The sequence below is a fragment of the Impatiens glandulifera genome, chromosome 2, assembly GCF_907164915.1.
Source record: "Impatiens glandulifera chromosome 2, dImpGla2.1, whole genome shotgun sequence".
Classification (NCBI taxonomy): domain Eukaryota; kingdom Viridiplantae; phylum Streptophyta; class Magnoliopsida; order Ericales; family Balsaminaceae; genus Impatiens; species Impatiens glandulifera.
Genome location: NC_061863.1, coordinates 3,580,252 through 3,591,268, shown reverse-complemented (window position 1 = coordinate 3,591,268; position 11,017 = coordinate 3,580,252). Strand labels below are relative to the sequence as shown.

The following is an 11,017-nucleotide window of genomic DNA, read 5'->3' as shown; positions in this document are numbered from 1 at the left end:
GCAGAATGTTCTCTCTTTAGTAGTGATAGAATGAGCAACATTCTTAGGTTTTGCTTATTTAATTAAATGCCTGATTGGACTGGACCCAAAGGCCCAACAATCTTCCCCTCCAGCCCACGGAGAGAGGCACACCGATCTTCAAGTCATCACTTGGTATTCATGCTGACAAACTGACAACAGAGCTCGAGCTTGTCTTTGGAACAATCTTCGTAAACATGTCTGACGGGTTCTTATCCGTGTGGATTTTCTTCAGCTTCATCCGTTGTTTTTCTATTACATCTCTTAACCAATGAAACCTCACATCAATATGCTTAGTTCTGGAATGATATGTAGCATTCTTGCTCAAATCTATGGCACTCTGGCTATCACAGAAAACAATTGCATCTTCTTGTTGCATACCAAGATTTAGGAGAAATCTAATCATCCAATAACTCCTTACCAACTTCAGTTGTAGCATTGTATTATGCTTCTGTTGTTGACAAATCCACACATTTTTGTAACTTGGATTGCCATGACACGGCTCCCTCTGCAAAATTAAACACATAACCCGAAGTGGATTTTATGTGATCTAGATCTCCAGCCATATCAGTATCTGTGTAACCTTCTAACACAGTTTCACAAATTCCAAAACTCAAACACAAATTGGAAGTGCCTCTTATATTTCTAAGAATCCACTTCACTACTTCCCAATGTTGTTTTCCTAGATTAGAGAGGAACCTACTTACCACACCGATTGCATGCGCTATATCTGGCCTAGTGCAAACCATTGCATACATCAAACTCTCTATAGCTGAGGAGTATGGAACACTTGACATTTCATCATTTTCTTTCTCTATTGATGGACACATCTTCTTGCTCAATTTAAAATGGCTAGGAAGTGGACAACTTACTTCCTTTGCTCCTTACATGTTGAAACTTTGAAGCACCCTTTCAATGTACTTCTCTTGTGATAACCAAAGTCTCTTAACCTTTCTGTCATGAGTAATCTGCATTCCCAATATCTGACGTGCTTGACCTATGTCTTTCATGTCAAATGTCTTGGACATCTCCTTCTTCAACATGACTATTATTTGAGCATCATGTCCTATTATTATTAGACAATCTTTTGAAGTAAACACACGGATCTGCCTTGGTTCTCTAGTACCCATGACTCATCATAAAAGAGTCAAATTTCTTGTACCACTGTCTTGGAGCTTGTTTCAAACCGTATAGATTCTTCTTCAATTTGCAAACCATGTTCTCATTTTCTTTCACTTTAAATCCCTCTAGTTGTACCATATAGATCTCTTCTTCCAAATTATCATGAAGAAATCCAGTTTTTAAATCAAGTTGTTCAAGGTCTATGTTAGCTACTATACCTAACACTATACGAATGAAAATCATCTTTACCACTAGTGAGAAAATATCCTCAAAGTCGATGCCCTATTTCTGTCCAAAACCCTTTACAACAAGTCGAGCTTTGTACTTCATAATTTCTCCATTTTCATCTCTCTTTAGCTTAAACACCCATTTGTTTTTCAATGACTTTCGACCCTTAGGAAGTTCTACTAGCTCACATGTGCCAATTTCTTGCAATGAATTCATCTCATCTTTCATTGCATTATGTCACTTAGCTTTGTCTTTATGAACTTGTGCCTCTTGAAAATATTTTGTCTCTCCTTCTTCTATCAATAAAATATACTCTGAAGAAGGATACCTTTTAGAAGGTTGGTGCTCTCTTTCAGACCTTCTTAATGGGGCTCTTATGGCTCTTCTTGATGATGTTGTTCCCCTGCTCAGAAACATCATAAATATTCTCATCATTATTACTACCATTCATGTCAGAGGTTTTCTTAGTGGCTTCTTCATTATGTTCATCTTCATCTGTTACTGTTGACTGTACATGTGAAGGAAATGGTATGAGTTTTATGGACTCATCAATTCTCTCTAACTTCTCGTTGATTTCTAGATTTATCCCATTCTAACCCTCGAAGAACACAACATCTCTACATCTAACAATTCATTTCTTTTCTGGGTCCCATAATCTGTACCCAAATTCCTCATTTCCATATCTAAGGAAAATACATGGAATTGTTTTATCATCCAACTTGAATCGTTGCTCCTTTGAAATATGCACATATGTTTTGCATTCAAACACCCTTAAATGCGAGTATGAAATATTCTTCTTAGATCATACACTTTTTGGTATTTCAAACTTCAAAGGAACAGAGGGTGACCTATTTATGAGATAGAAAATTGTGCGAACTACTTCTGCCCAAAACTGTTTTGACAACTTTGTCATCTTCAGCATGCATCTAACCTTTTCTACAATGGTGTGATTCATTCTCTCAGCCACACCATTGTGTTTTGGAGTTCCAGACACATTTTCTCATGTAAATTCCATATTTTACACAATATGCTTTAAATTCCTTGGAGGTATACTCTCCCCTGTTATCAGAGCGGAGACATTTCAGCTTATTATATGTCTCTCTTTCTACCATGACATGGGAACTCTTGAAAGTAATTAAATACGTGGTCTTTCATTCTCATCAAATAAACCCACACCTTTTTAGATGCATCATCAATAAATGTTAGAAAATATTGATTGCCACCAATGACTCCTCCTCAAAAGGACTACACACATCATAATAAACCAAGTCCATCATATTATGTTTCCTTTCTGATGTTTGACTAAAAGAGACTCTGTGTTGCTTACCAAATAGGCAGTAGTCGCATAGATCTAGAACCTCGTCTTTGGTTGAGGGGATGTGAAGCTTCCTCACTAGAATTCGCAACCTTTTATCACTCATGTGGCCAAGACGTTGATGCCATAGATTTAGAGAGCTTTCAGCTTGTACTGCATTCAACTCATTCTTGAGTATCTTCACATGTGTTCGGTATAAGGAGTGTCACGACTTCTCTTTTGCTACAATTATTTATCCTTGTTGAGCTTCCATTCTCCACTACCAAGGTAATGCTTGAATCCATCTTTGTCCAATGCATCACCTGATATCAAGTTTAGACACAAATCAGGAATATGTCGGACATCTTTAAGTGTTAAGTAATATCACAGCTCTGTCTACAAACAAATATCACCAATACTCACAATACTTAAGTGACTAGTATTACCCTTCTTCACTGTACCAAAATCTCTATCCTTGTAAGTCGTGAAGAAAACTCTCTATTTGATGTAGCATGATAGCAAGCACATGTATCAACTATCCATTCAACTCCTTGGTGAACTTCTACATGTAGATATTGTTCTTTTTCACAAGAAAGAATCACTACATCATTTGTAGTTACTGTGGTAATTCTATTTTCATCATCTTTCTTCTGATTTTTGTCTTCATTCTGTAGTCTTTTCCAGGCTCTACAATTTTTCTTCATGTAACCTTCTTTACCACATTGATAACACTGTATTTCCTTAGATTTTGATATGCCTCTAGACTTGTTATGGCCTCTTGATTGTTGTCGATATTCAGCTCTTTCCCTGTTCTCTATGACAAGGGCTTGTGCACTATTTGTATTAGTTGACTTCCTTTTGTCTCCTCATTGAACAAGCTGCTGGTAACTATACTCATAGTAAGAACACCATTCGGAGTTGCATTACTGACTGTCACAACCAATGTCTCCCAACTGCCGGGCAATGATCCCAAGAGCAATAAGGCTTGCAGTTCATCTTCTAAGGTCATCTCCATCACTGACAATTGATTAATCAAGCTCTGAAACTCATTTAAATTTCAACAACACCTGCACCTTCTCTGAATTTCAGATTTACTAACTTTCGAATTGATAACGCTTTGTTACCTATTGTTTTCTGCTCATACAATGACTTCAGCTTCTTCCACAACTCATGTGCACTCTTCTCACTTGCTACATGGTGGTACACGCTATCATCAAACCACTATCTAATTGTGCCAACTACTTTCCGGTTCAATTTTGTTCAATCACCGTCAGACATATTTTTTGGCTTCGCACTATCTCCTTCAACCGGCTCATACAAGTCTTTACAGTAAAGGATATCCTCCATTTTGGATTTCCAAATCCTCCAGTTATTATTTGTCAACCTGATCATTGTGTTATTGTCTTCAATCTCAACTTACAAAAGCACTCTTCAAAAATAAATCTAACAGCTTTGATACCACTTGTTGGGAATTTTGAAACGAAGAATACTTTTATACTGTAATCAATCGATGTGAGATGGGTAAATGCACAAGTTATTCAAATCTAAAATAGCAGATCAAACACACAACAAAACAGCACCAAATTTACGTGGAAAACTCTCTTAACTTGGAGGGTAAAAACCACAGGGTCAACCGACAAATTTCACTATAAACAAGAAACAGATACAAATGTTCTTCTCAACTTTAAACCCAAAGTTGAGGTATACAAACAGAGAAAACCAATTTTATTTAGACTCAAACTAGTCTAGATATACAACAAGAAATTGGAACTTGAAGGTGATAAATGTAAAGAAATCTCTATTGCCTCATTCTCTTCTTCTTCTTTTGTTTCTTCTTCTTTGTTTGTTTTCTTCTTTGTTTGTTTTTTTCTTAGCAGGATATTTTATCTCTAGCAGTGATAGAATAAATAACATTCTTAAATTTTGCTTGTTTAATTAAATGCGTGATTGGGCTGGACTCAAATGCCCAATAATTTCCTTCGTATATATATATATATTAATTTTGAATAGACAATTTTAAAGAAGATTGACAATTTTCATCATCTCTGTTATGCTGATATATGTTATGCTGATATATATATATATATAAATCTTGAATTTGAGACATTTCAACTAATAATTCTTTTTTAATGTGTACTATAAACACTTACTAGACTATTAATTCGATCTTATAACCTAAATAAATTATTTTTTAATGTGTACATTCTTTTTCTTTTTTAAACACTTATTCAATTTTATTCTTCTATCTTACTTTAACTCAAAACCCTTTCAGATAAAATTGAACTATGAACTTTTATTGTAGTAAGCCGATTTTTATTACTACTAAATTGGTGGGTTACTATTTCGATTTTATAACCAAACCAAACAATCCCTTCAAATATTCAACTCTCTTTATGGGTCAACCATCCAACTACTTCACTTTCTTCATCTCTCTTCTATCAATATTTCCATTTTCATTGATCATTCTCACAATGAATTATCTCCCTCTTGTAATAATCTTCCTCTCTTTCATCCTCCTTCTGATTCTCAATCTCATCCACACAATCCTATGGGTCCCTCTGAAGATCCAACGTCATTTCAACAAACAGGGGATATCCGGCCCCAATTACCGTCCGATCTTCGGAAACTCAGCACAGATCCGACGGCGGATGATTTCTCAGGCGGAATCGAAACCCATGTCAATCGTAACTCACGACGTCGTCCGGCGCGTGATGCCACACTACTATAACTGGTCAACGATTTACGGCAAAACTTTCATTTATTGGTTCGGGTCGAAAGCCCGACTCGCTGTATCCGAACCGGATATGATAAAAGAGATTTTGATGGATACGAATGGGTGTTTTGGAAAGGTTGAGTTTAATCCGTTGTCTAGGCTTTTGTTTGGAATGGGCCTTGTTGGGCTTAGTGGAGATAAATGGGCTTTTCATCGAAGGATTACTAGCCAGGCCTTCTACATGGAGAAAGTTAAGGTTTGTTTGTTTTTTTGTTTCTACAACTCTAGAAATAGAAACAACATTAGGGCCTCTATAATCTTGTCTTTTTTTTCTGTAAAAAAATAAATAGAATTATTTTATTAATTTGAAGATGAAATAGTTAGTTATTTGAAATTAAATTCAAATAATTTTTAACCTGAATGAAAATGTCATTTATTATATTTTAGGCCCATTTTGGTATAGTTTCTGAAACTAGATTTGGGTCTGGATTTTGTAGATAAAAGATCAACCAATTTACTATTATATATAATTAATCATTAACTTTGATTCATAATAAATGATAGTAACAGTTCGACTTGTTTCGGCATAATAAATTCATAATATATACCATTATCGATCTCCATACCTTTTAATTTTTAACAGTTCGACTTGTTTCAATTTGATTGATTCAGTTGGTTTTGATTCAAACACATGTAGATGAAATTGTAAATATATGAGTTAAAAAGGGAAATGATTGTATTTTCTTTATTATCCAATCAATTGTTGCTTCTTCTAGTTCAATATATAATGTGAAAAACAATTAACTTATTATATCAATTTTCTTATATCTAAAATATGAATTACAGGCTTGGGTTCCAGAAATGGTAGAAAGCACAAAAAAGATGATAAAAAAATGGGAAGAAATCAGAGAGAAAAATGAAGAGTTTGAAGTGGAAGTACACAAAGAGTTTCATAACCTCTCCGCCGACATTATCTCAAGAACCGCCTTCGGTAGTAGCTTTGAAGAAGGAAGAAGAGTTTTTGAATTGCAGGATCAACAAATAGGATTAGCTCTTGATGCCATAAGAACTATCTACATTCCAGGATTCAAGTACTGTTACATCTATCAATCAAACCATTAATTTTTTCAATCTTTTCTAACACATTATGTGAAAATGATGAATACATGTTTGTAGGTTTCTTCCAACAAAGAAGAATAGGATGAGATGGAAGCTCGAGAGAGAAACTCGGAGATCGATAATGGCGTTGATTGAGAAAAACGGCGGTGAAATGGAGAACTCGAAGAATTTACTGTCGTTGTTGATGTCGTCGTACAAGAATTGCGATGGAGAGGAGGAGAGATTGACTATGGATGAGGTTGTTGATGAATGCAAGACTTTCTATTTTGCGGGAAAGGATACGACGGGAAATCTTTTGACTTGGGCAATTGTTCTTCTTGCCGGTCATTGGGAATGGCAAGATAAGGCTCGTCGGGAGGTGATTGACGTGTGCAAAAATCGCGAGTTTTTAGCTCCTGGAGATTTGTCGGACTTGAAGAATGTAAGTTTTTCGTGCAATTTAGGGTGCCTAATAAATTATACTTTTTAACCATTTTTTCAAGTGAAAATAGTCTTGACGTAACTAATAATGCTCATGTCTCAAGTTTGATTTTCAATTAAAAAAATACATGGATTGATTTAAAGTGAGAATTATACTGTCGTGATAATGTATTAGCCTCTTCTATGGAATAAATGATTGTGGTAAGAAAATAATTTGTTAGAATTTTGGTGACTAGGACTCACGGTGCACAATAAAAAAACATTGAATTTTTCATGACAAGTCCATAATTTAAAATTTTTATTCTTTGCATGTACATAGTTTTCTTTTGCATAGTTTGTTTACATATATATATATATATATATATATATATATATATATATATATATATATATATATATATATATATATATATATATATATAGTATTATTTACTTGTTTTTATTTATTTTGTTAAAATTTTATAACATAATCATAAATAGTTGAAACTTTGACACTATTTCATTTTTTGAATGTAGTTAGGTTTGATATTGAACGAGACAATGCGTTTGTACCCTCCGGCGGTGCTGCTAATGAGGAAGGCGACTAAAGATGTGAAGCTAGGAAATCTCGATGTCTTAAGAGGGACAGAATTCTTCTTGGCCATGACGGCGGTCCATCACGATCCAGAGATATGGGGTTCAGATTCCGACAAATTCAATCCTGAGAGATTTATGGTTCCCCGGAAGCAAATAGGGTCATTTTTTCCGTTTGGAATGGGGCCACGACTTTGCGTGGGCCAAAACCTAGCCATGGTGGAGGCGAAGATCGTGTTGGCAATTATCATAAGGGAATATTCGTTTAGGTTGTCGCCTTCTTACGTTCATGCCCCTAGGCAGGGAATGACTTTGGAACCTCAACATGGTGCTCACATCATTTTTAGCAAAATTGATGAAATATAAGTAAGGCCTTTCTTGAAAAATAAGAGGTCATTCTAAAGTTTCTATTATAAAATGTAACATAATATCCTTTTTCAAAAACAAAATCTTAAATGATGTGGGTCAGTTCCTCAATTGGTTAAAGCCTTTGTTAGTGACAATGATGTCTATTGTAATGTAATTAAACTTATAAATATTTGAATGTTTGTGGCATATTCAAACCTCAAATCTATCCAAAATAATAATAATAAATAATTTAGTTGAATAAAAAAATAATTATAAATTTATTTAAAATTTTATGTTTTACATGTATCTCATATATTTTATAAAAATATTACAAAGTTGAAAAATCAGTCCAAAGTAACTTATCTAAATTAGGATGTTGGTAGACCAAATAAAAATATAATGAAAATAAATAATTTTGATAAAAATGTGTCACCCATGTTTGTTGACTTTAAGATGGAACGAACTGAAATTTAAAAGATAAATACAAGTTTCACATTCATAAGATATTGTTGTTAAATATATATATATATATATATATATATATATATATATAAATTTAATTGCCTTTTATCAGCCAAATTCAGTTAAACTTTATTATGGTTAGTATACTTGAAATTAGGTGGCAATTCAGGTCAGGTGACCGTGTAACAATTTTAATTTTTTTTTTAATAATTTAAAGTCAAAATTTCTAACCTAAATCTAACATGTTTATTTGTAATTGACCTGAATCTGATTTGGTCCGACTAATCCGACTCAATTCAAACTTAATTCAAACTCAATCCAATTTAACTCGATGCAATTAATATCACACTTCTTTATTTCATATTAAAATGACATTAACACAAAACAAAAATAAAGCTAAATTATAAATTCGAGTTAATCTTAATAAGTCAGATATTTTTTTTCTCAAATTCTGTTTCGAAGAAAAGAAGAATGATGTTGACAAATGTATTGGGGTTCATAATTTGTGATCTTTTGTCAACATATATTGGTAGGTCATTGGTGCTAAATTACAATCCAATGTCTCTTAAGACCCAATTATCACTAAAATAGAATGTGATTGTCTAGATAGAAAAATAAAATAATCTCGAAAGGAGTTGGTTAATCCTTATTAATAGTGTGTTCTCATCTATGCTCAGGGGCAGAGCCAGGATAAAAAATTACCTGGGGCTGACTCCAACTTGCATTTTAGATTTAGCTTTCTATATTTCGCTTTTTTTTCAATAAAATTTCCACGATTATTCAAAGATGGAGACTCGTCATGCCCTCTTAATGCACACACTTTCAAAGTGAGCCACCGAATGTTTTCAATAGTTGTTGTAAGCAGTAATCTGTTATTTTGTTTTTCATCTGAATATTATGCATTCAGTACTTTGTCAATATGACAAGGATATTCATTAGATTATCAAGATATTCAACTGCCCTATTATGTGGTGAAATATTACATCATATATGCATAACTAAAGAGCATCTATCACCATCATTAACTCGTTTTCAATATTTGAATTCATCTATTATAAATGTAGGTTTTCTGGGTTGCTTATGTTCAAACAAGAAACATGGAAAACAAAAAGAAGCATCTTTCAAAGGAGAGTATTCTAACCAAGTAAATTTCTTAAACCAATGACTTTGGAACCGTCGATTTTGATTTCCAAATTTGACCGGCGGGTACTCATACTTAATAGGTTGATATAACCCCATCTTATATAAGCTCGTCTAATTTCATCAATTTTATTAAAAGAATATTTCCATATCGAAATACGTAATGCTGAATCAAGTTTAAGAGAACTTACATCAATATCAATTCTAAGATATTTGTTAGGTTTTTGAGCAGGGATATCAAATTCTTTATTTAAATACCGAATCAAACCAATGTAATTATTTTAACTTGTTTATTAATATTAATTTATATTTTCTTATAAATTTTTTAAATAGTTTAAAATTAAGAAATATAAAACACTATTATTATTTTAATTTTTATATTTTACCCTTATAAATAATTTGTATTATTAATTATATTAAAATAAATAAAAAATAATGTATAATTATTATATAAATATAATTTTAAAATAAATAATATTATTATATGATTAACATTATTTTATATATAATTTTTTATATTTTATTTATATAAATAAATCTTATTTATATATTAATTAAAATTTATAGATTATTATAAATATTTGTATATTAGAAAATATTGTTAGTATAAAATAAAATAATTATGAATTAATTTATAGATAAAAATTATATTTTAAAATATAATAAATTAAAGTTATTTATATAAATAAATCTTATTTGTATATTAGAAAATATTGTTGGTATAATTATGATTTAATTTTTAGATAAAAATAATTTTTTAAAATTAAAGATGGGAACAGGAAAATCCTTGAACCTCATGTTCAGAGTTTAGTCCTATAGCCAACTGGGCTAAGAGTCATTTGTCAAATACATATATAAAATATTTTAGTTAAAGATTTTAATTTAGGTGGGGCTGGAGCCCACCCTAGCCCATGTGTGGCTCCGCCCCTGTCTATGCTTATATATATATATATATATATATGATGTTGTTATTCATTCTCCCAAGAGTGTGGCGGTGAAAATGGAGAGAATAATGTGTAAATTTCTATAAGATTTTCTAATTCATCGTTTTGTCATCTAGTTAATTGGGATAAGGTAAAATGATGTAAAGATCAAAGAGATCTGAATATTCGATATCTTATTTATTTTATTAAGACTATTTTATCAAAATTGTATAATAGATTTGCAACGTAGTCAAATAGTCTTTGGGCATCGATAATCAAATATAAGTATATAGTCATGATTGGTTTGAATGGTTTATCAAAATGTCTAATTATTCAGCGGGGTGTATCATTTGGAGAAAAATTTATTCTACGTGGAATTTTTTTTTGTGAATAGTCTATATTCATTGCGGGAAATGTTTCTTCAATTAGTTTTGGGACGACATTTGGTGTAGTGTCAAAAGTCTAGTTACGACGTATCTTAAGCTTGTTTTCATTGTTATATGTAGATATATCACAATTAAGGACATGTTTGATTTTCGGTGTAGTGGTTTCGCTAGCCGAATTAGATATAAAATGAGATTAACATTATGGAGACTCCGTCCCATAATAGAGTCTTATTTTTGGTAGAACATAATCAAGTATCTCTGTCTGAAGAAG

The 11,017-nt window shown here is 32.3% G+C and overlaps 1 protein-coding gene across 1 annotated transcript; it reads left to right on the top strand.

Annotated features, from left to right (window-relative positions):
• The first annotated feature begins 5,092 nt into the window (after positions 1-5,092).
• On the top strand, positions 5,093-7,969 carry LOC124926226 (cytochrome P450 734A1). The gene is made up of 4 exons (XM_047466419.1): positions 5,093-5,631; positions 6,222-6,466; positions 6,552-6,915; positions 7,431-7,969. The coding sequence occupies exons 1-4, from the start codon at positions 5,134-5,136 to the stop codon at positions 7,851-7,853; spliced, it is 1,530 nt and encodes a 509-aa protein (XP_047322375.1). The 5' UTR covers positions 5,093-5,133; the 3' UTR covers positions 7,854-7,969.
• The last annotated feature ends 3,048 nt before the right edge of the window (positions 7,970-11,017 follow it).